The sequence below is a fragment of the Macaca mulatta genome, chromosome 10, assembly GCF_049350105.2.
Source record: "Macaca mulatta isolate MMU2019108-1 chromosome 10, T2T-MMU8v2.0, whole genome shotgun sequence".
NCBI classification, from domain to species: domain Eukaryota; kingdom Metazoa; phylum Chordata; class Mammalia; order Primates; family Cercopithecidae; genus Macaca; species Macaca mulatta.
In genome coordinates, this window is record NC_133415.1 from 82295740 (window position 1) to 82321019 (window position 25280).

Sequence of the window (25280 nt, forward strand, 5' to 3'; positions counted from 1 at the left end):
ATGTGTTGTGGGAGGGACCTAGTAGGAGGTAATTGAATTATGGGGGCAGTTTTTTCCCATGCTGTTCTCATGATAATGAATAAATCTCATGAGATCTGATGGTTTTAACAAGAGGAGTTTTCCTGCACAAGCTCTCTCTGCCTGCTGCCATCCATGTAAGATGTGACTTGCTCCTCCTTGCCTTCCACCATGATTGTGAGGCTTCACGTGGAACTGTAAGTACAATTAAACCTCTTTCTTTTGTAAATTGCCCAGTCTTATGTATGTCTTTATCAGTGGCATGAAAACGGACTAATATTATGTACTATGCATATAAAATTATAGTGTAAATTTTATACTATGTGTATAAAATACACACATATACTGTGTGTGAGTGTGTGTGTGTTAGCATATAATGTATATAGAGAGATGGAGTGTTGCTATGTTGCCCAGGCTGGACTTGAACTGCTGGGCTCAAGCAATCCTCCTGCCCCCAGCCTCCTAAGTAGCTGGGACTACAGGTGCATGCCAATGCAACCAGTTATACAGTATTTTTAAAATTTTGTGCATGAAACAAAGTTTTGACTGTGTTTTGCCTGCAGACCATCCCATGAGATCAGGTGTAGAATTTCCCACTTGTGTTGTCATGTTGGCCCTCAAAAAGTTTCAGATTTTGGAGCATTTCAAATTTCAGATTTTCAGATTAGGGATGCTCAGCCTCTACAGCTTGCTTTGTAAATTTTTGCTGAAAGCTGGACATGTTGAATAAGAAAATAAACACTGAGGTAAATAGACCTTTAGTGTGAGGATTGATGTTAATCTGGCTAGGAGTTGGGCAGCATTTAATGCTTGTTGTAGCTATAAGCATCAGAGACTTCCAATTCCTTTAAGGTCCTTGTTTTCTCTTCTCTTGGCTCTGGAGCTTTCCTTTGTACAGCTCCCCAGAGAGTCTGTGTCTTGCAGCTGTAAGTCACTGTACTCTATTGGAGCCTTATTGGTATGTGCTAGAGTATGGAGGACAGAGGAATTCCCTAATCCTCTTATTAAGTCTCAATCTTTGGTGGGCCTCTTGCTTCAGGAGTGTGGACTTTAGAAGTATTTTTCTTCTTCCTGCAGGGGTAGAGCTCCCTCCCCTGCCACCACTTTTTTCCTCCCTAGGTGGGACAGGAAGTCTGGAGAGGCCTGGAGTGATGCAGAGCTCCTTTAGCCTAGCGAGGATAGAGTTTCAGAAGTGCCCTCTGCCGAAGTCCTTGCCTCTGGAGATGAGGGAAGAGATCCTGGGTGGGCTTCACACATAGCTGTCTTTTGCCTCTCCCTGCTGGGGCCCTGTGGGGAGCTTTCTTAATGGAACTTGGTGAGCTTTCTGGATGAAAAACCTGCAAGAGTGTGAGGTCTTCCCTCTCGCGCTTCTGCCTCTCATGCTAGTCTGCACATAGCCTTGGCAATTCATCAGAGTTACTATGTAAGCATTCCCACTGACCGACTTAGGCATTGCTCCAGGGAAGCAGAACTTGGGGGTCACATCTATCTGGACTCACCTGACTCTCCAGATTTTTAGGTGGTAGTTTGCTCTGCAACCTCAGTTTCCTAATGGGTTCAAGGAAAGTCACTGATTTTCAGCATATCCAGCCTTTTCTTGTTGTAAGGTCAGGAGTAATGACTTCTGAGTTCTTTGCATGTCAGAGTTGAAAACAAAAGTCTCCACTGTGGGGAGTTTTAATATCAATCTACTACAGCAAGTAAGAAATATTAAGAGTCACAAAATCATAGGACTATAATCTTGGAATCATAAAGACTTTGGCACGTAGAGTCATAGAGTTTTACAACTGGAGAATCATAAATTCTAAGAATAAAAATCCCCCAGATTGAAAATCTCCGTGGACTCACCACTGTTTATAGGACGACATGACATAAAATGATTTTTATGATCTGACCCATTCCGTCTCTCCAGCCTCATTTCTCACCACTTATCTCACCTCCCACCCAAATCCTATTCTCCCTCCCACTCCCCAGCAAACAAATTCCGCCCAGGGTTCCAGCCTTGTCCTAACCTACTTCGTATTCTCTGCTGCACCTTGAATATTGCCTGGAACCTAGCAAACCTTCGATGATCATTTGTTAACCTAATTAATAAATAAAGTGGTAAAACTCTCTGCACGGTGTGTAGCACATAGAAGTATTAACAGTGACCTACCTCTATCATCCACATGATTTTTGCCTCATACTCTTCTAAGCATGTCAGGTGTATTAATTTTATTTTCATAACTATATGTGATACTGCTATTATGATTCCCATTGTAAAGATGAGGGAAGTGAGGCACAGAGAGGTTAGCAATTTGCTCAAGGTTACTCAGCTAATAAGCGGCAAACTGTCATAAATAGGTTGTAATTAGCATGAGGCTTCTATTATTTTCCAGGCACTGTGCTAATGCTAGATGCATTAGGTGCATAATCTCTCGTTTCATAATAACTCCCATCTAATGCATGAAGAAATGGAGGTTTAGAGGGGTTAGGCGACTTATCCAGGGTCACACGGATAGTAAAAGCTGGAACGGAAGTTCACATCAGGTCTGCCTGCTCTACATCGCACACGTTTTGCTGTTCTCTGAGCGGCTTCTGCTGGCTGTATGGAAGGCGACACCTTTGCCCCCTTGTCAAGCCATCCAAGTCTTCTTCCTTCAAGACATAGCTCAAGGATCCCTTGGCTATGAAGCCTTCCCTGGCCTCTTCCCCACCCCACCCCTAGCTGCTGCAGTCAGCCTTCCTTCTCTGAGCCTCCATATCCCATCCACCTGCCCTTCACACCCTAGTGGAGCCCAGCGGTTAGAAATTCAGGCTCTCCTGGTGGTCTTAGGTTCAAATTCTGGTTCTGCTGGGTGGACCTTGATTCACCCTTTGTGTGACCATTTGAGCTTTGATTTTTTTTTCCCCATCTGTAAAATGGAGATAAGAAAATCAGTTCGCACAGGGGGCTGGGTGAAAGGTGTATAAATCTTAGCCAAATGCTTACTGAAGCATATACTACACTGTATTATAATGATCTGTGTAAATGTTCATCTCCATCTCTTAAGTGGAGGGCAGGAACTGATTCTAATGTATCTCTTTGCCCCTAGCACCCAGTATGGCTTAAAATAGGTATTAAATAAATGTGGAGTAAATGAATAAAAAAAGAAATAAATGAATCTTAGAATCCTATTCTCATAATTTGATACATAAAACCTAAGGACCTCATGTCACATAACTGCTAAGTTTGAAGGATCTTAGAGATCAACTTCCTGAGGTGTTCAATCTTTTTGACTGTCACCCACAGTTAGTAATATACTTTATATTGCCACCCAGTGTGTGTGCGCATGCCCACACACACACACACACACAGAGAGAAAAGTTTTGGTGAACAGTTCTTGCCTTTCCTATGTGGGATAAACTCACATAATTCCTCTTCTTTTATCTCTCCTCCCCTCACCTCCTATTCTATCTTCTAACTTTTCCCTTCTCCTCCTTTCATTCTTTTCTTTCCTCTCTCTTCTATCTTTTCCATTTAAAAAATTGCTGTTTTAGGTCCACTACATTGATTTCATGCCCCATGAAAGCATTGTGACCTATGGCTTGAAAATCATTTATCTAGTCCAGCTAGACTCCTTGTCCAGCATCTCTAAGAGGAGTTCTATACTTACACTTCCCTGATGAAAGAAAGTTCCCCCCAAAGATACACAGTTTCGTTGCTGGACAGCATTTATTGTTAGAAAATTCTTGCTTCTCTTAAGCAGAAATGAACCTCTTGTAACTTCCTCATTGGTCCTAGTTGTTCCTATCTGGCTTGCTGGTCTCTCTGTAAGTTATCAAGCAAATCACCTCATTGAGTTTCCTTTTCTTCTCCTCTTCCTACAGATGTGTCCCACCTAAGTGCTGACAACCTACAAGTCCACCATTAAAGCCATTCTTTGGGGTTAAGGCATTGATCTTCACCCATCATCTCCCATTATTGTATCTGCTTGCTCTCATGGAGATAGGGGTCACTGGGGTTAGTCCACCTGTAGTGGCTGAAGTCTTCAGCTCCTGCAGCAGAGAAGTTTGTTGGGATGATGTGAAATATCAAAAGAGGGTTTCTCTAACCCTTAAATCTCTTTTGCTTGTTTTCTTTCCTCAATGGCTTGGATCTTCCCAGTGAGATGCTCAGTGGGGTTAGCAAATAGCATTTTGGAAATCACAAACAATATTGAAGGGTGAAATAGTATGTTAGCCTTTAACACCTTAGTCTAAATTTTCCCCTGTCAGTCTTTTTTCCATCACTTTAAGATCAGCCAGGGGAGGGGAATTATATTGCTAGCCCTCTATAGGGTCTCCTCAGGCAAGAGGCAGTAACCAGCCTTCACTGCAAGGTAAGTGTCAGATTCTTAGGACTGAAAGATTCCCTTGACCCTACACGTCCAAACTCTCTTCATTCATTCATTGAACAAGTATTTGTCGAGCATCTTATTTGTGCTACATCTTGTGCTAGGTGTTGCAGATACCATGGAGATCAAGAGAGTCCCCATTCCTGGCCTCCATGGTGCATGCAGTCTAGCAGTAGTGACAGTCACCAATGATAAGAAGGTGTGACAGGTGCTCTGCTAAGGTCAGGAGTTGAGGGAGCTTGGAGCAGGGTCTCAGCTCACTGTGTGCTGGAGTCAGGGAAGGCTTCCTGGGGTGGACATTTGAGCTGAGACATGAAGGACAAGGAGCCTGTGGCTGAGTAGTTATTCTCTCCCTGGCTTCCCTCCTTCTCCCCACCCCCCAGTGCAGGCAGCATCAGTGCCCCCATCAAGTCATCATCCTGAACTCCTCTAGGTCATTAGTTTAAATCAGTAGTTCTTAAGTTTTAACTCAGTCAGAATACTGTTTTGTTTAGTTTGTTCAACTGCAGATTTTAGGACCTCTGTAGGATTCTACATCTGGGGTGGGGCTGTGATCTGCATGTCAGTCCATGGCTCGTATCTTCGGAAATCCTGATCTATATCAGAATTCCACGGTTTTGGCCTTTACGCTTGACTATTTGATCAGTTTCTGAAGGAAAGAGGAAAAGGAAGTTCAGGAATGCCAAGGTTATCTTTCTGGAATTGGTGAGTCTGGGGAGGCATTGGGAGGGTGGTGTTAGTGATAGCAGGGACTGGGAGTTCTCAGAGGGGTCCAGCAAGGGCCCTTGGTCCTGGCACCCAACAACCTGGGGGACCTCCCACCAGCCATGTTGTGCTCCTGCCTCACCTCACAGCAGTAGATCAAAGGCACATGGTAGCACTGGCCACATAATTAGCAGAGCATGTCCCAGAATAATTAAATGTTTCAAAACAGTAACAGCAGAGCAGTAAATCAAGTGCGGGTCCCTCTGAGAGTGGGGCCCTATGCAATGCAGGGGTCAGATAACCAGCAGGCTCAGCAGTGGGGTGAGTGGAGCCCCGGCCCAGACTGAAACTCCTGGGTACAGGAAATGAAACCAGGCCTGTGAATATTCAAAGAAGAAGGATCCTTAGAGATCACCTAGATCAGTTCCCTCCATGTCCAGCTGTAGAATCCAAAGCCCAGAGAGATGGCCCAAGCTCACCCTGCAAATTGGTGGCAGAGCCAGATCAGAATCCCAGCCCCAGGACCTTCCTTCCCCCTCTTCCTCTCCCCCGATCTCTTCTTTCCTGAGGTGGTTTCATCCTATGCAATGTCCATGTGGAAACTATCCACAAGTTGACAACTTGCAAATATCTCTCCCCCAGCTCCAGAGTCCTGTGTCCAGCCATCCCCAACTGCAGTGGCCTCTTGCTTCTTCTTCTCCCCTGCTTCCTTCCTTACCCACCTCCAGTCTGTCCCTCCTCCAACACACACATACACACAGCCACCAGAGTGTGAGTTTGCAATCTGCGACCTGGATCCTGCTCCGGTACTGCTCTCTGCCCAAGGCATTGCACACAGATTATACTCCTACCTCATCAGCACACAGCCTCCAAGATCAAGTCCTGCAGTTTCTCCCATGACCATCTGTCCCCTCACTCTGCTCCCACCAAGTGACCTTGCTGTGGCTCACGTATGCCCAGCTCATGCCTGCCCTGCAAGTGCATTCCTCTCTTTGGAACATTCTTTTCCTAGAACTCCCTGTGACTTCCACTTCCTTCATTCAGGTCTCAGCTCATAGGCCCCTCCCAGAAAAGGCTTCCTGTGCACATGGTCTAAAATATACCCCCGCCACTCTCTATCCCCTGCCTTATTTTTCTTCTTACCAGTTAACCTCCCTGGAATTATACTGCCTAGTTATTCCTTTGTTTTTACTATCTTGCTCACTGCTCACTTGCTCAGTGCTCCGAATGATGCCTGCTACATAATTGGCACTCTATAAAGAACTGATGGAGGAGTAAGTAAATCAATAATCAAACAAATTGATTTAACACATGCATGTTCAGGGGCTCTTCAGTGTCAGGGGCTGTGCAAGGCAGTGAGGTCTCAGACATGGAGCAAGTGGACAAGGAAGGGTTCCTGTCCCCAAGGAGGCTGATCATTGTGTTGGGGAGACATGGACCTGTGTTCGCAGGAGGCTCAGAGTGACATGTGCAGCTTGTCGAGGATGAGTCTAAGAAGATGGGGTGAGGGTAAAAGATCCATGGGTCCTTGGAGCAAGGAGTTGGATTTTAGGGGTATCAATGTCCTTTTTTTTGGAGACAGAGTCTTGCTCCGTCCCCAGGCTGGAGTGCACTGGCAAGATCTTGGCTCACTGCAACCTTTGCCTCCCGGGTTCAAGCGATTCTCTTGCCTCAGCCTCCCGAGTAGCTGGGATTACAGGCGCATGCCACCATGCCTGGCTAATTTTTGTATTTTTAGTAGAGATGGGGTTTCACCATGTTGGTCAAGCTGGTCTCGAACCCCTGACCTTGTCATCTGCCTGCCTCGGCCTCCCAAAGTGCTGGGATTACAGGTGTGAGCCACCGTGCCTGGCCCAATGTCCCTTTTCTGAAGAGCTAGCAGCTCTCTGTCCTTTCTGGTCCCTCAGCCTGTTAGGCCAGCATGGGGGCCCATATTCATGATGAGGGCTTTTAGGTCCCCAGCTCCTATAAAAGGTCATGCTTATAGAGTAGGTGACAGCCAATTCTTGCCAGTGCTAGAATAAGGAAGGAGACTGACGTGACTCTACTCAGAGGAAGCTGAGCCTTACCCAGTGGATGCATGGCCCAGCCTGGGTGAGCCCTGTGGGTAACTTGGCATTCCTCAGGCCATCCCTTGGAAAACTCCATCTTCACCACTTCCCCTTTAGCCTTCCAGCCTCACAAGGCAGGCCGCCCATGGCTGCCCACCCACTGCAGCTTAGCCTGGGTGTCGCCAGTCTTCTCCTTCTGTGTAAATGGTATGAGTAAGCTGGAGGGCAGAGAAAGGAACCCTAAAAGAAGCCCACTTCCTCCAGGAATCCTTCTTTGCTTTCTCAGTGGGAGTGCTTCCTTCTTTCCCTTGCCCTGTAGCACATACCTTCCTCCTAGTTTGTTTATCCATGGGTCCATCCATCCATCCATCCATCCACCCATCCATCCATCCACCCATCCATCCATCCACCCATCCATCCATCCAGCAAACATTCATCCAGCACTTACTTACACTAGTGACCAAGAACATGGTCCCTGTGCTCCAGAGCCCACAGTCTAATAAGGGAAAGAATTATTATGCAACTAGTTTCGAGTTAACAATTTAATTATAACTGTGATAAATGCTCTGCAAGAGACGTATTTGAACCTACGGGGAGATATTAGGTAGAAAAGACTTCCCTGATGAAGGAATGTTTCACCCAAGACCTCACTGTCTGCTATGGTAGCCAGTAGCCACATGTGACTATTGAGCCCCTGAAATGTGGCTAGTGTCACCAAGGAACTGAGGGTAGATGAATAATTTTATCAAAATAAAATAACTATTCTGTGTCAGGCCCTGTTAAGGCCAGTCCAAACTAGTCTGGTTGAAAACACCAACAATTACGTCTAGTTCAGCATCCACCTCTTCCCCTCACGCCAGCCCAATGCTGCCCCCAAGTCCCTGCTGAAGGATCTGGAAGGGATGGAGGTAAAGCATCCTTTTGTTCCTCCTCCTTTCCCTGAATTGGGCCTGTCTATCATCTGGTGTGTTAGGGCCTGGGAGGGAAGATGGAAAAAGAGGGACCTTTTACCCAACAATGCTCTGTTCACTATGCTCTGTTCAACAATGCTCTGTTCACTATGGCTGGACTCTGGAAGCCAGCTGCCTCCTAGGGCACAGGTGTGGATTCCTAGGAGGATCCTGAATGTGTGCATGCATGCATGCATGTGCGTGTGGGTGTGCCCATGTGTGTATGCTGTGGGGGTACACAGTCTGCTGCACAGTCTCTCTTACGCATGATCTGATTCAGGTTCACAGCTCCCCGCTGGAGTCCATGCTGCAGTCTCTTACTGCTAGGCCCTCTTGCCAGTGGTCATCTCTCTTGAGTGGGATGCTCTAAGCTCAGCTCCCTCCTTTCAGTGGGGATCTCTCCATGGACTTCACCCCCTTGCTACTCTGCAAGGAGGAAGCTTGAGCTGCTGCCCTGCCACCCCGTCCCTCTACCCTGCCGTCTCTTTTCAGTTCCTTTTTCTCTTGCTCAGGGAAACATCAAGGTGGATCAACAAATTCACTGTTGCTTCAGGAGACACCTGGAAAAAGAGAAGCCAGCCTCCTCCTCCTGCAGGCACCCAATATCTAGGAGTCATTTTAGGGTGCCTTGCTTGGCTGGGTGGTGGGGGGGGGTTGTGAGGTTGGGGGGAGTTTCTGTAACAACCTCCCCCAGGCTGACAACTCCTCTCTTTCCTCTCCCTCCACTTTAGCTGAGCGTACAGACCCCAAAGAGATGGGATGGCCGGGGAGCAGGCCAGGCTTGGCTGCTTTGTAATCATACCTGGCCCCAAAGGTTCATTTGTTATTACCGAGTATCTCTTCTGTGCCCGGCACTGTGTGGCTGCTGGTTACAGCCATGAATAAAGATCAGTAGTCTTCAGGGCAAATCATTTATTTTTCATGAGGGAAGTGGATAAAAACAAATAAGTATACATCAGGGCTAACCATTGGAAAGCCAAGTAATGCAGGGTAAGGAAATGGAGAGACCAAAGGGAGAGGCTGTTTTCATAGGGAGGTCAGGGAAACTGGTGGCTGTGTTTCAAATTCATGTTTCCCCAACTTGGAGCCTAGTAGACAATTTTGGGCCACGGGTAATCCGTGCTGCCATTGTGCAAGCCTAGTGAAGCCATGAGGCAAGGGTTGGGTTTCAAAGTCTAGGGTCTTTCTTGGTTGCACGTGGTTGTGTATGTCAAGGCTCACTTCTCAACCCTCTGGGCCCATGTCTGATCCATTCTGCATTCCCAGAAGCCATGTCTGGGTCTGGGACAGGGCAGGCTTTTAATGCTGCTTGTTCAGCATGGAGGAGCCTCCAGGAGAAGGGACATCAAGGCTCAGCCTATCAGAGGCCAGCTTTGTGGCTTGAAGCTTGAGGCAGAGCTCAACCACTTCCCTGTCTTGCTCATGGGGAATCAGAGAGGTTGGAACCCAGTGAAAGGCTCCAGATGCCTCGCTGGCTAGACACCACAGGCCTGAAGGTTTGGGGCTTGGAAGGAGGCCTTGGCCACAATGACCACTTCTCTCACTGTGGCTCAAGCCTCTGCTCCAGGCATGGCAGGGAATGGGGTGGGGTGAGCAACTGGGAAGTATAAGGTCTGCTCCAGGCTGTCAGAGGCTGGTCAGTGGCTCCTGGGCTCTTTCAGGGCCTTATCCAGTGGTTGTCACCAGAACAGACCAGGAGCACTGTGAGTCTCTCACCATGGCTACCACACCTGGGTGGGCCCTGGGCTCCCTCCTGCCCACCCTTCTGCTGGGACTCACAGGTGAGTCCTGATTCCTGTCCAGAGAGACCCTCAGGGCAGGCAAGGAAACCCCCAGGAATGACCAAATCCAGCCATCGTGTCTTCCTGAAGGGAGACCGAGGCTCAGAAGACGTGACCGAACTGTTTTCCTGCCAGTCAGGTGCTATTTTTCATCTTTTCTTCAATGTAGACCTTGTGGATAAAGGGAGTTGGTGGGAGCTGGGGGATCAGAGGAGGAAGTGGCCTAATGGTGAGGAGCTCAGGGGAGGTCAGGAGGTAAAAGAAGAGCCCACCTCCCAGATTTCTTGATGTCAGCTCTAGTCTGGGTGGCTACCTGTTCTGGATCAGAAAGGGTGTAAGGGTGGAAAAGACAGAGAGAGAGAAAGAAAGAGAGAGAGAGAGAGAAGTCGCCAGAGTGATGGAGCCTCCAGCATTGGAGGCATGGAAGAGTCCTGGACCCAAAGTCAGACCGGCCTTCTTACCCTCCTTCCTTAGCCACTGATAGGCTGTGTGACCTTGAGCAAGTCACGAGACCTTTCGAGTCTCTGTTTCCTCTTCTGAAAGTGGGGACAATAATACCAGCCTCCCATAGCTGGGATGTGGAGGAAAAGAAGCATACACGGCTGAAAGTGTTTTCTCAACCACATGGTGCTGTGTGCAGGGTGGGTGATAAGGGCAGAGCACAGTTCAGAAGGTACTAGAGCTGTGTGCTAAGAGGATGAGTTCCTATGGCCTCCTGCGCTGCCCTCTGCCTGTCATCCTGCTTGTCATTGGTTGTTTATTTGCCTTTCCCCCCGCACCTGACCAGATGCTTCTCAAGGGTAGGGGTCCTGTCTGACTCATCTCTGTGGCCTCAGCACCCAGCTCCTGACCCGGTGCAGAGCAGGGGCTCAGGGAATGCTGCGAAGACTTGGGGAGGTTCCTGCTCCAGAGCTCTGCAGGGCTGTCCTTAGGAGGAGGGGTGAGTCTCATCCTGCAGTTTTCCTGGAACAATTCTGGGAGACAGGTCTCAGGTTATATCCCAGAAGCAGGAAATATTTTGTCATAGTCCTAGCTGTGTGTGAGGGTAAATGGAGCTGCTTTTCATGGAGAGTGCTCCCTGTCACTGGAGGTAAGCAAGCAGACGACGGGGGTCTAGTGAGGTGTTGACGGGAGGGACCCGAGTAGGAGGGCCAACCATCCCTGTTGGGGTGATTCTTGACTTTACATTCAAGTCCTTATAAACTTACATTCACAGTGGAAATCCTGATTCATCACCATTCCCTTCCTATCCCAACTCGGTCCTTCTCCAGTTCTTCCCATCTCAAAGCGTAGAGCTACCACCCACACAGCTGCTCTAGAGAAGACCTGGGAATTGTTGATCCATAATTCATTCTGTCCCTCATCCCCTATCCTGCCCGTCACTGAGTCCTGTGGGCTGTATCTTCCAAATGTGTCTTGAGTCTCCTTTTCTCACCACCCTAGTCCAGGCTACCATCACCTCGGCCTGGAAGCCTGTACCAGCTTCCCCACTGGTCTCCCTGCTTCCATTCCTGCCACCCTCCTTCCCATTCTCCACACAACCCCAGTTATCTTCTAAAAAATGTACATCAGACCACTTTGCCCCTCTATCAAAGTCTCGTCTGGTTTCCCATCACTCTCAGAATAGAATCAAGATTATCACCATGGTCCCCAGGCTCTTCTCACTCTGGACCTCTTTGCCATGACACTAGGGTCCTACTGACTTCTTGGTTTCTCAAGCCCACCAAGCTATTCCTGCCCGAGGTCCTTCTCTCCTGCTATCCCTGCTGTCTGGAATGTCCTTCCTCTGTCCCTTCCCATGGCTGGCTCCTATTCATTCCTCGGTTTCAGCTTAATGATATGTCACCTCCTCAAGGAATTCTTCCCCAGCTGCCCTTCTAGAATAAGTCCTCCCCATATTCTCCATCTGTGCACTCTTTGGGTTTCCTTGAGGGCATTGGGCTCAGTCGTAATCACATTTGCATTTGCTTGTTTTCTTTTGATCAAATGCTGATGTGCTGCCTGAAGATGGAACCAGATACAGCACATAGTAGGTCCCCAGGGCCTGACACAGCTCTGGTGCCACTGGTGCCTGTGGGATGTGTCCCATCCTCAGTGTGCAGTCACAGTTGCTCTTTCCTTAGCTGGACAGCCCTTCATCTCTCTGACTGGTCCATCTCAGAGGACAAGCCCTGGAGACTCGGTGCCTTTCAACTGTACTGCTGGCCCCTTCAACTCCAAGGACTTCTCCCGGGACTTCAATGTTACCTGGTTGAAGGACAGTGATGAACATCCAGCCTCAGCTCAGCGCCTGGTGCCTGACAATGAAGGCAATGACTTCATCACCAGCAAGGCATGGGTGACACTGACCCGACAGGATGTCTCATCTGAGATCACCTGCGAAGTCACCCACAGGGCCCTGGTAGAGCCCCTGAAAACAACCATGAATCTCTCCCAAGTGCTCCGAGGTGAATGGGCAGTCAGGTGGGGTGGACATTAACCCTGGAAGCATCCAGCTTTCAGGGGTTTTGCCCAAAGCCTCATTTCATAAATGGGGAAATGAAATTCCTCATTGATTTCTGATCGTGTGTATTGTGGTTATAAGCGCAGGTTCCAGGGGTTCACTGTCTGGGTTTTAATCCTACCCGTGCCACTTTATAACTTGTGGGATCTTGCGAGTTATGTGACTATTTAATGCCAGTTTCTTTATATAATAGGAATAAGATGAGGACCTACTTCATAGGTGTCCTGTGAAGATTAAATGAATTATTCCTTATAAAATAACATAACGGTGCCTGGCATGCAGTAACTTACTTATGAATGTTTCATCTTGTTATTATCTGGCCCCAGACTCCCTTTCTAAACATCTTTGTTCTATTAATATCATTGTTACAGTTTTTTAATTAAAATGTTTATTATTAATTTAATAATAATGAATAGCCACTGTATGCCAGACACTGTGCTCAGTGCTGGGGATGCAGCAACGAGCAAAATAAAGTCCCTGTCCTCATGGGCATCACCTTTTACTAATTCTTAAAATTACATTTTCTGATATGAAATATTTCAAAAACACAGAATATAGCAGACACCCCTGTATCCTTACCCATATTTAATGAATATTAACATTTAGCCCTATTTGCTTTACATTGTGCATACAAGAAAAAATTATTTCTTTACAAAAAGGCAAGAGACCTTGGGGCTGGTCCCTGGAGAGGAAAGCATGGGTGGCCACAGGCAGGGGCTGATTTCACCAGATCTTACTTCCTATTCCTCTGTCTAGTTGTCCCCACCCTGAAGATCACCACTGAAACCTCTGGGACCCGTGTACGTGTGCAAGACAGAGTGAATCTCACCTGCCATGTCCTCCACTTCTATCCCGCCCACCTGCGACTCACCTGGATGGAGAACAGGCGCATGATCCAGACCCTGGCGTCCCCTCAGGCCACCAGAAATCGAGATGGGACATACTCTCTGGAGCACACGTGGCAGGCACAGGTCACGCCGGAGGAGCGTGAGTTTGCTTGCTGGGTTGTCCACGATGAGCAGCCCCCGCTCAAGGCCAATGTCACCCTGCAAGGCCAGGTGCACAGGCAGGGGAAAGGTGGGTGCAGCCTCTGACCCAGCCCCTCTCGACATCCCCTGTGGGCAGCATGGCTGGGGAGGGTCGGAGACTCAGGGCGGCATCAGGTGATGGTGAAGGATGGAAGGATACCCTCAGCTGGTGATAAAACTCTCACGCATTCGCCCCCAAACTCCACTCCTTATGCCTTCCTCCACACCCTCCCCAAGAAGAAAGGGTGGGACTTCTCTTCCCTAATTCCATGCATTCTTGATGTTGAAAGTTCTCCACCTTAACAACTGACTGCAAGAAATGGCAGAGATTAAGGACTGCTGAGCACCAAAGTGCCTTATAGAAAGGCTATTAATCAAGACTGGCACAGTTGAAAGTTTCTGGATGGCACCTTTAAAGAGAGGCCAGAATTCTGAATTGAGCTGGAAAAGAGGGTCTGTGCAGGCCCATACACGGGGTCAGGACAGGCCCTTACAGTCGGTCGGACAGGCACTTACAGTGGGTCAGACAGGTCCTTACAGTGGGTCAGACAGGTCCTTACATGGGGTCAGGACAGGCCCTTACAGTGGGTCAGACAAGCCCTTACATGGGGTCAGACAGGCCCTTACATAGAGTCAGTGCAGCCCCTTACATAGAGTCAGAACAGGCACTTACATAGTGTCAGGACAGGACCTTTGAGTCAGTGCAGGCCTTTACCTAGGGTCAGGGCAGACCCTTACACGGGGTCAGAACAGATCTTCCTCCTCCTCTCCCCTTCCTTTTCCCCCTCACTTTCCTTCTCCTTCCATTCTTCTCTTTTTCCTTGTCCTCTTCACTTTCTCCCTTTTTTGAGTGTTTTTTTATATTACCTTTTGTTTTGTTTTGTTTTGTTTTTACACTTTGATTTTAGGTTCAGGGCCCATGTGCAGGTTTTTATATAGGTAAATTGTGTGTTGGAGTTTGGTGTACAGCCTGTTATTTTTTGACTTTTTAATAACAGCCATTCTGGCTGGTGTGGGATGGTATCTCATTGTGGTTTTTATTTGCATTTCTTTAATATTAGTGATGTTGAACATTTTTTCACAAGCTTGTTTGCCGCGGATATGTCTTCTTTTGAAAAGTAGCTGTTCACATCCTTTGCCCAGTTTTTAATGGTGTTGTTTTTTTACTTGTGAATTTATATAAGTTCCTTATAGACTGTGGATCTTAGACCTTTGTCGGATGCATAGTTTGTGAATATTTTCTCCCATTTTGTGGGTTGTCTGTTGGCTCTGCTGATAGTTTTTCTGGCGGGCCTTGCCTTCCGGAATCTCCTCTACCTCCGATCTCTCACTCTTTCTGTCCTCAAATGATTTTCCCCACAAGAGGGAGCTGTCTGCTGGCAGTTCAGATTCAGAGAGCGCGGGCTGCTTTCCTTTGGTCCAGCTTGGACCAGCTTGGGAGAATGAATTACCAGTCCAGAGTGGGCCTGTTGGGTGGTGGAGGCAGACAGTGTCCGAGAGGGTGGGTGGAGGTTATTAGGATTGGCTGGGCCTGGCGAACTAGGAATAAGCCAGCATGTGGACTCACAGCTCTGCAGAACCACACGAAGCCAGAAAGGACAGTCCCTTTTGGGCGGTGAGGGTGTTTGCCTCTGTGTACGAGTATTACAGTGCAGGCCACTGCCAGAGCAAGGGTGGACGGGTGCCGGACCGGCAACAACAGCCCGTCTTCCCACCAGGGCCTTCTACCTCCCCTTCTCTCTTTCCCTGACGGAATTGGCCTCTATCTGGCTGCTGTAAGGATTCTTAAGGAGAACGATCCCACTCAGCTTTCAATTTCTCTGTGACTTTTTGTCTGTTGTCCAGCAGAAATAAGAAAAACACTCACCCAGCAGGATACACAGGTCTGGTTGAAAAACTGGAAACTGGTCCTTTCTGATCAGAAGCAAGTTACAATATTTCTTTATTGACTCATGCTGGGTTTTTCTTCTCTTATTTTTCTCTTTTGCCTGCATACAGTCTATCTGGCCCACTGCTGCAACATTAACCCCCTGGGAGCATCCTTTTCATTATACGGCTCCCCTATGTAGCTTTGTGGGGCCCCGTGCTCTGCAGGGGGAAGGGCAGCCCCTTCCTTTTCTGGCATTTAGGCCCCTTTCTCTTTGGTGTTAACAAAGCATTGCAGCTATCCTTCCCCAACCTGGCTCATAAATGCCTTCATCAGCACCCTCACCTCTTACGCACTCCCCACTCTGTGTCTCTGCTCCTACTGGCTGACACCCGTAGAGCATTTACTGCACACTAGGCATCCTCAAATATGTTATCTGAACCTACAACAGAGCCCAGAGCTAGCACGGGGACCAAGGTCTCAGAGGTTCCAAACAGCATAGCTGGGGTTAGAATGTAGGCATGTCTGTTCAAAAATTCAATGTGTTTTTCTGCATTTTTCTTTCCTATCCTGCCTGAGAATCCAAAGCTTAGTGTTATCTCAAGTCTCTTCTCAAATCTCAATTTTAAATGCTCTATTTCTGATATTTATTTCTTCCTGAATTCCTGAACTCCTGACCTCAGGTGATCCACCTGCCTCGGCCTCCCAAAGTGCTGGGATTACAGGCGTGAGCCACCACACCTGGCCGCAACTCCCTTTCTAAGTTTTCCATCAGTGCAATGACAATTCTTACACCCACCTCAAAGAGCCCTGCTTAAGATTCTTTTCCTTGACTCCTGCCTGGCATCTGGACAATGGGACCCATAGCAAGTTATCTGCAGTGACTGCAGTCTCCATAGTGCCTAGCCTAGAGCTGAGCTGCAAGTAGGACAATATTAAAGGTCATTTAATATAGAACCAACTGTGCAGAAGTAGAGGCAGCTATGAAGTAACAGAAAAAGGCCTTGACTTGGAGTCAGAACTCCTGGGTTACAATGTCAATTCTGTTCACTGTGAGGCCCCTGGATGAGTCACTAACCCTCCCTGAGCCTTTTCTTTATTGTTAATATTAAAAATACGATTAATAATTCCTTGGATGGTCATTGTGAATATATGGTGCTGATGGTTACCATTTATATAGTGATTACTGTGTGCCACATATTCTACTTAGTTACATCCCTTAATTTATTAATTAACTCTGAGAGAAATGCAAATCAAAACCACAATGAGATACCATCTCACACCAGTCAGAATATCAAGTATTAAAAACTCAAGAAATGACAGATGTTGGCGAGGCCATGGAGAAATAGGAATGCTTTTACACTGTTGGTGGGAATGTAAATTAGTTCAACCATTGTGAAAGACAGTGTGGCGATTCCTCAAGGATCTAGAACCAGAAATACCATTTAACCCAGCAATTCCATTACAGGGTACATACCCAAAGGAATATAAATCATTGTATTACAAAGATATGTACATGCGTATGTTCATAGCAGCACTACTCACAATAGCAAAGCAGTAAAATTAATTCCTTGACATGGAATCAACCCAAATGCCCATCAGTGATAGACTGGATAAATAAAATGTGGTACATATACACCATGGAATACTGTGCAGCCATAAAAAGGAATGAGATTGTGTCCTTTGCAGGGACGTGGATAAAGCTGGAAGCCATTATCCTCAGCAAACTAATGCAGGAAGAGAAAATCAAACACAGCATGTTCTCACTCATAAGTAGGAGCCGAATAATGAGAACACATGGACTCAGGGAGGAAAACAACAGACACCAAGGCCTTTTGCAGTGGGTGAGGGGAAGGAGAGCCTCAGGACCAAAAGCTAATGTATGCGGGGCTTAATACCTAGGTGATGGGTTGATAGGTGCAGCAAACCACCATGGCACAGGTTTACCTATGTAACAAACCTGCACATTCTGCACATGTATCCCAAAACTTAAGGTAAAATAAAATTTAAAAAAAGAAAGAAAAGAAAAATGTACTTCATCAAACCTAATGGCTAAACAAAGGAAGTCTGACTTTAATTATACTCCAGATATCAAAATGAGATGAATAATTGTTATAAAATTTAAGCCATTCTTCTTCTATAAAAAACAAATCATCCCCATTTTACAGATGAGAAAACTGAGACTCTGAGGGTTAAGTTGCTTGGGCTCCAGTGGAGAGCTGGAAACGTAAACTTGGGTGGAGTGAGATCCTAAAGCCTGTGCTCCTAACCTTTTCTCTATGGTTCTAACGTCTTCTCCATGACCTGGCCTCTGAGAAGTGAGGTTCTCTTCCATTTTCAAAGACTGAGGGTAGGGCTGAGTGACAGTAAGGGGTGCTGACCATGGAGCCTGACTACCTGGCTAAGATCCCAGCTCAGCCACTGTCTAGTGGACCTTAACAAGTTATTTAGCCTGTCTGGCCTCAGTTTCCTCATCTGTGAAATGGGAATAGTAACAGCTCCCACTTCTGAGGGCTGCCATGAGAACTCAGTGACTTAGGGAAGAGCCTGTAGGCAGGGTGAGTGCCAAGTGAGTGTCCACTATGCAGTATCTGTAGAAGTTTACCTCCTTACAAACTGCTGTTTCCCATTCTACAGTTTCATTGGCCTCTGATACCAGATTCGGAAACTGGTTCCTATCAGAACATAACCTTTACATCTTATGAAAGAGGAAGCAATGGGCTTCTTGGCAGATGCTGTGTATCTGTTCACACTGGGGTTCAGGCACTTCTGTGCCCTCTCATGGGAGGGGTCTATCCTTGCAGGCCGGAGTGTGCAGCCTTACAAGTTGCAAGGCCCCCTTCAGCGATCTGAGCCCGGCACAAGGATCCGATTGACCTACACATCCTCAGGGTTCGCAACACACCAGGTTACTGTGACCTGGCTTAAAAACAAACACGAGCTCCCAAACCCTCAGACCAGCATCCAGTACAGTGGACACACCTACAATGTGACCAGCAGTGTGCTTGTCCTGCTGACGGATGATGATGTATTCTCCCACGTCATTTGCCACGTTGAGCACAAGTTGACGCTGTTTTTCCAGAAAACCATTGGCCTGGACCAGTACCTCCGGGGTAAGATCTCTCTCTCTGCTCAGCTGAGGCAGTGCAGAGATGGGGTGGGGACTTCTCTGAGCCTCAGTTTCCTCGATGAAAAATGAGGAAGAACCCTTAAAGATAAGCAAGCACATCCCTCGTTTGATTGAGGCAAGAATTTAGTGAAATAATACCTGTAAAGTGCTTAAGACAGTGCCTTGCTCATACTAACTACTCAGAAGTGGCAATTGTTGTTGTTAATTGGTATTATTATTTACAGCACTTCTCAGAACTCACTTCTTTCATCTGTAAAATGGAGACAGGATATCTTCTGGGAATTCAATTTTATTATTATCATTATTTTATATGAAGAAGATTTGAAGGGCTTGGGAAACTAAATTCTAGGGCCTATGATGTCTTTAGATGGGTTGAACCAATGCTTGGCTGACACGAATTCCATGAGGTCATAAAGTATCATGCCTAGAAGAAATCTTAATGCTCATTGAATTGTTCTGACAACTGTAAAAGTCAGAGAAGGCAAGTGAGTGGTCCAAGCTTGCATAGCAGTAAAATTAATTCCTTGAAGGTATACTGGACTTTAAAATCTACAAAATATGTCTCTCTTCTTTTTCTCATTCACCAAATAGGGGGAGAAGTGTGCTATTAGGAAGTACACACATCTTATTACATGGAGGAAGATATTGGTAGTAATGTCTCAAACATTTACAGCTCACAGACAGTAAGGCACACTCGTGTGAATGGACTTTAATGTGTAGAACTGCCCTATACTGTTTGTGCCATTTGTGAGTTACAGAAGGAAACCGAGGCTCAAAGAAGTGAAGGCTGCTTAAGGTTATAAAGCTGGTGAGTGAGAAACCTTGGCGTGAATTCCAGCTTCCATCTCTGCTCTATTTACCAGTTATGGGATCTCCTGCAAGTTGCTTATGTTCTCCCATCCTCAGTATCTTTGTCTGTAAAATAGAGAAAGGATAGTTCAGGGAATCTTCCTTATCTGAGTATTTATTATGTAATTCTCTGGAGCTAGGACAATTGTGTTGAGAAGCAAAAGCTATAGAAAATACAGATTTTCAAAAATAATTGATTACATATAAAATTAGCTCCCACTCCAAGCCCTTCCCTATTCAACACTGTATGCATCTCAGGGCTGTGCTTCCTCTCATGGAAATATCTTTGTGGCTGTCTTTATTTGAGTTCTCCTGAAAGCAAAGCCTGAACCCAGGACTTGGGGGCAGGTGGTTGGAGGGTGATGCTGAGAGGTTGGGATGGGGGCACGGGCAGGGAGAGAGATACTAGCTTTGCAGGGAGTCAGCCAAGAAAGAGTGAGTTATTGAGCTGGGTGCCCCTGTGGACCACTGGGGCCCAATGACGCTGGATACCCTCTGAAGAACTGGGTAGAATATGCCTGAGAATTGTCTCATGAAGGAGAGGTGGGGATGTGCCTGCAGTGGGGAGGTGGCATTTCATGTTTACAGAGAGAAATCCGAGGCAGAGAAGAGGAAAGGGTTTTGGAAGCCCAAGGTGGGACTCAGTGTGAGTGGTACTGCTTGGCACCACTGCAGTGAGGTCAGACAGCTGGGAGAGGAGGCGTGGAGCCCAGAAACCCTCTGCTATAGGGTTGGTCTTGCCTTGATTGAAGTGTGGCAAACCTCACACTATCTTGTGCAAATTGAATCCATATTCATTGCAAAGTGCAATCTGAGATCTTGCAAAAGTTGTATTTCAAGAAGTTGAGGCAGGTGATATTGAGGAGCTGCAGGGATCACAGGCAAAGCCTTTGACTGTTAAAAATGGAATCATAATAATAAGAAAAAATTCATGATGCTAATGATACTGTGGGCACTTCAAAAGAGAGCACTTCGATTAAAAGAGACCCCTATGAAAATCGATAGAACACTCAAATAATTTCAAATGATTTTTCAAAATTGGTCTTTAATGATTGTGTGAGATTTGAAATGAAGGATTTGTTGGTCCTATAGTATAAATCCTGAGAAAAAACCATGGCAGCTCCCGTCCACTCCTAACACTTATTATTCTAAGAGTTGGTGCCTCTTCGCAATTATATTCTATATTTGTCTGCAAATATACATTAAGTAAATTTTTAAAAATTTAAATGCTTTTCAAGATGACGTTCCAACCAATTCCTTTTTTACAATTTCTATGAAATCGAGGCCTGATTTTGTATAGGCTTCTTCTAAGTGGCACCTTTTTTTTTTTTTTTCCCTGATACCAAGTAGCTTCAGTGTTTACATTATTTGGTTTTGTGAGAATTAAATAAGAAAATGCATGCACACTGCCTCAAACATTGACATTCAGGGGATGGGAGCAGTTGTCATCAGCTGTGCTCAGGCCTTTGTCCTCCCAACACTGGCCCGGACACCAGACAGCCAGGAAATCTCACTGGCGGTTGAAACGGGCCATCTCAGCCTCTTATCTGTTTTTATACTTTTTGGTCCTTGCCACCTTCTAGAACCCATGGCAGTTGTGTGGAGGCACCTTACCCTGCCCTCTTCTCCACGGGCACCACCCCAGTTACCAAGATTTCAACACCCGGAGTCCTCCATTCTCAGGCCTTGCTCTTTTCTTCGTGAGATCCCTGTGCTCTCCTGGTGTGCTGAAAGGGACAGACTAAGTTCAGGTAACAAGCTCAGGGAGGGTGTCTGCCTCAGCTGCCATTAGCAACATCACTGATAAAATTTTACAAGTCTGGGTAGGTTGAGGATGAGAAAATAATATTTGGGAGTTGGATTTCTGTAACTCCTTCAAATTTCAGTACCAAAAGTTGCTTCCTCTACCCGAGACCAAGAGCTGAAATCTCTCTTAACTAGGCCCATGAGAGCTGATCTGACCTCAGAGAATTTCATTAATTTTAGAGTCTTAGAAACAGAGGGAAAGTGACTGGCATAGGTCTCGCAGTTGGCTATGGTATCAGTGCAAGGACCAGAATCCGGATCAACCAACCCTTAGTTTAGTGTTAGAGCTGCATGGTGTTGTGTGTTCATAAGAAGTCTACTGAAATATTTAGTGTTTTATAAGATTTCACATTTGTCCAGTTTTCCTTATTGTGAATACATTCTATTGCATAGCTGAAAATCTGGTTGAAAAAATTCTAGAAGTCATGAGATCATAATTTTGGAAGCCTAGAATCATAAATGCTTATAGCCTTGTAGTTTGGGTGTTAGAATAGCATAAAGGTAAAACCTGCTGTCTCTGGTGTAAACCCACCTTTGCTATTTGTGCCCTCGGGCAAGTTATTTAACCTCTCTAATCTGAAGCTCCTTCCTATGTGCAATCTTAATATGTTGGCTTCTAAGACTTAGAGTCTGTGAATCTTCAAATCTTAAATGTATCTAGTCATAGAGCAAGTTAAATGATTTGTAGCTTCTTCAGTGGAATTCATACCTCATCTTTTCATCTTTAATGGCCAAAGTGAAAAAGAAAGATTAAATGGCTTTCATCAATCCCATCCAACCATCCACTCATCCATCCATCCATCCATCCATCCATCCATCCATCCATTCACTCATCCATCCACCCACCCATCCATCCATCTATCCATCCATCCACTCATCCATCCATCCATCCACTCATCCATCCATCCATCCATCCATCCATCCATCCATCCATCCATCTATCCAAGCATGCATTCACTCATGAATTTGCACTGTCATTCAATCATGCATTTCCTTATGTGTGCATTTGTTAACCAATACCTAAAATATTCCTCTGTGGCAGGCTCTGGTTAGGCCTAGGCAGATGACTTCATCCTCAAGGAGCTTTCAGGCACCTACAGATGGCTTCCCACAATAATTATTTGTTTTCTCTGGGCTTTGTCAGTTCCCCCTACAGTGACAGTGTTCCAGTCTTCCACCTCCTCCAGCTTGGTGGCCGTTACTTGCCTTGTGCAAAGATTCTATCCACAAAACGTGCACCTCACCTGGCTAGAGGATTGCCATACACTCAAAGGTGCTGAGCAACCCACATTCAAGAAGAATGATGATGGGTCCTACACCCTGGAAAACCTGCTGCTGGTGAATGCATCAGTGCGGGGGCCTGAGCGGGTGCTTACCTGCATGGTGGAACATGAGGGACAGCCTCCCAAACGGGCCAACCTCATACTGTCCACAAGAGCCCACACTGCTTATAAGCCCATTGGGAGCACAGGTAAGTTCATGTCTTCTTCTATGAGCACCTGGGGTCACTTCTGTATCCTGAGTGGATTTCAGAAGGTACTGGGAGGAGGGAGAGCTTGATAATCAGTGAGATCTTATCCCACTTGAGAGTCTGCAATTCCTTAAATAACCGGAATGGTTTCTGGCCGGTGGATTCCTTTAAATCTGGCCATCCTGAAAGGTTCTTTAATTTCTGTGGAAAGAGTGATCTCCTGGCTCAATCTCCTTCAAAATTCCCAAGAGAGAGTTCAGCTTAGTGCACTCACTACTGGTGCTTCTGAGGTGGTTGTCAGCAAGGCTGTCTTGTTTAAAATATTTGTTTCAGTTATATGGAGGCGAGCTTGCCAGCACATAAAACCTGCTTGCATGATGTCTGCTTCAATGGTAGAATAGGCTTTTCGACTTGATTCTTGCACAGGCACTTCACCCCTGTGTGCTTCAGTCTGCTTACCTGTAGATAGTGTCTAAAAAAGGTTCCTAATTCATCGTCTTTATGAAGATTAAATGAATTAATACATGTAAACTTTACATACGGTCTACAATAAATGTCAGCTACTGATACCTATTATTTGAATTCAGGTAAGATTATTTTAAAATTTAGTTTCCAGTAGTTGCAGCTTTGTAAACTTAGGCAGTTGAGTCAATTACCTTCCCATAACCTCAGTTTACTCATCTAGAAAATGGTGCTAATGATACCAAACTCTTAAGATTGTAGCAAAGTTATATTAAATGACCACAGGCCTTTGGGACATGGAGCTGATTCTATTATACTTAGGTTTGTGCCTCTAAAGCCTTGCACAGTGGCTGATATGTGTCAGATATTCAAATCAGCATTTGTTGAGCCAAATTCAAGGTAAGGCTTATAGGTCAAGGTCAACTCTTATTTCCAAGAGAGAACTACAGAATCAGGTGCCACCTGCAAGCTCTGGAACTTCTTGACTACATGACCTCAGAGAAGGCATTTAAACTCACAGAGCCCCCATGTGATGGCTCCTTCTATCCTTTGGCATTTAGGTCCAGAGATGCCTGCCCTTATCTTTGTGGTTTTCCTCCTGGGCCTCAAGGTGCTGCTGGTGATGAGTTTCACAGCGACCTACATCTGCAGGAGGTGGAACCTGTGACAGGTGAGCATAGGATGGGCCTTAGTCTTCAGGAGTGGGTGACAGGCTGGCAAGAGGCTTACAGGGCAAGCCCACAAAGTCACTGGGGCCCTCAAGAGTGATCCAGCCTCAAGGGAAGGTTGTGAACACTCTTTATTTTCTCCAGATGTTTTTTGGGATTCCCAGAGTCTTTCAACTCCATGCATTGTGTAGTGCCTTGGAGGTGGAAAGGTTTCAAATTCCATTCTTTGGGACCCTGGAGATGGGGGGAGGGGGGATCCAAGGTGTAGTAGTGGTATGAATGTTGAGACCCAAACTCCAGAGTCCCCCAATACACCGTTACATGTTTCGATTTTCATATGATATATTTTGGGGATGCATAAGGAAAGTATTGCTAAAATCAATGAATAGAACCTATTCAAGGGACTTGGAGGTTCTGACTAGTGGCAAAGATGAATGTGGATATGGGAGAGAGTTTAGAATCCAGAAAGTGGCATTGGGGTGTAATGAGTAGGGGCCTTACTTCTGATCTGTGCCACGAATCCAGACCAAGCAGAATACCTGCCATATAGTAGGTGCTCAATAAATATTTGTGAAATTAATACATGAATAAACAAACACATGAATGAATGATTTTTTTTCTCTACAGCCCCTGCATGCCCTGTGATACATTACTTCCAGCCTTCTCGAAGGGGTTCAAGCGGGGAGAAGCTGCAAGGACTTATAGGTCACTAAAGACCCCTTTATTCCGTCCCTGCCACCCCCATCGCGGACACGCTCCCTTCCGCACACCCTCCTGATGTTCCTTCCCTCAGAGCTTTGGAGCTGAGTCAGGGACGGATTTTCTTCATAAGGATTCCAGGGATGTCTTGACCCTCATGTACTGAGCTTCGAATTGGCCCTGCTTCCACCCAAGAGAATTAAGCTGATCATTCTACCCTGGTCATGAACAATCCTTAATTTTCAGAGCAGTTTTTACTTTTGTGCAGGGTTTTTGAAGATATGATTTCATTTGAACACACATATATTTTGAAATCACTGGTAAGTTGCATAAGCATTTTTCTCTTCTGAAATGTACAGAAAAAATACAAGCAATACCCAAGGACCTACCATCCTATCTTTTAAAAATAGTAACATTTGCCATTATGATCTTCAGTTCTTTAAAAAAAAAAAAAAGAAACAAAAAAAAACACTGTTCTGAATTTATCATTCTCAAGCATGATTTTATAACTTTATAACATATATATAAATCCTTAAGCAATGTATAGTATTTTTACGTTTTTAACATTATATAAATGCTATGATACTGTAAACAGCACTCTGGAACTTTATTTTTTATGCTTAACACAATTTGTGAGGTTTATTCCTGTTGATATGTGGAGCTACATTTTATTAATTTTGCACGGTTCTGTGGTCTTCTCTTGTAAGAATATGCCACAATTTATCAATTCTTCTCAAGACAGATTTTGAAGCTTCATTCAGTGTTTTGCTAGTACAACTTTGCAGCAAACATTCTTATATTTGTTTCCCTGGGCATGTGTGGGAGAGTCCGCCTTGTTCCTCTAGCTTGGTGCACAAAGCTGCAGTATTCGTATGATTTGGGAGCTTTTGTTATGTAAAAAAATTTCCAATTGTTGCTTAAGTTTTACTCTTTCCAT

General features: G+C 45.8%; 1 protein-coding gene across 2 annotated transcripts in view; it reads left to right on the forward strand.

Moving 5' to 3' along the window:
- The window catches only part of LOC717626 (tyrosine-protein phosphatase non-receptor type substrate 1-like), a 37550-nt gene extending 12615 nt beyond the window's left edge, over window positions 1-24935 (forward strand). Inside the window, exons 3-9 of one of the 2 annotated variants that reach the window (XM_015149394.3) lie at window positions 11984-12307; window positions 13120-13440; window positions 18063-18371; window positions 20821-20988; window positions 22188-22514; window positions 23537-23646; window positions 24272-24935. In XM_015149394.3, coding sequence (XP_015004880.3) covers window positions 11984-12307; window positions 13120-13440; window positions 18063-18371; window positions 20821-20988; window positions 22188-22514; window positions 23537-23643 — 1556 coding nt within the window. In that variant the 3' untranslated portion in view covers window positions 23644-23646; window positions 24272-24935. The remainder of the gene's footprint in view (window positions 1-11983; window positions 12308-13119; window positions 13441-18062; window positions 18372-20820; window positions 20989-22187; window positions 22515-23536; window positions 23647-24271) is intronic. The other variant, XM_028828281.2, reaches the window with a different exon arrangement.
- The last annotated feature ends 345 nt before the right edge of the window (window positions 24936-25280 follow it).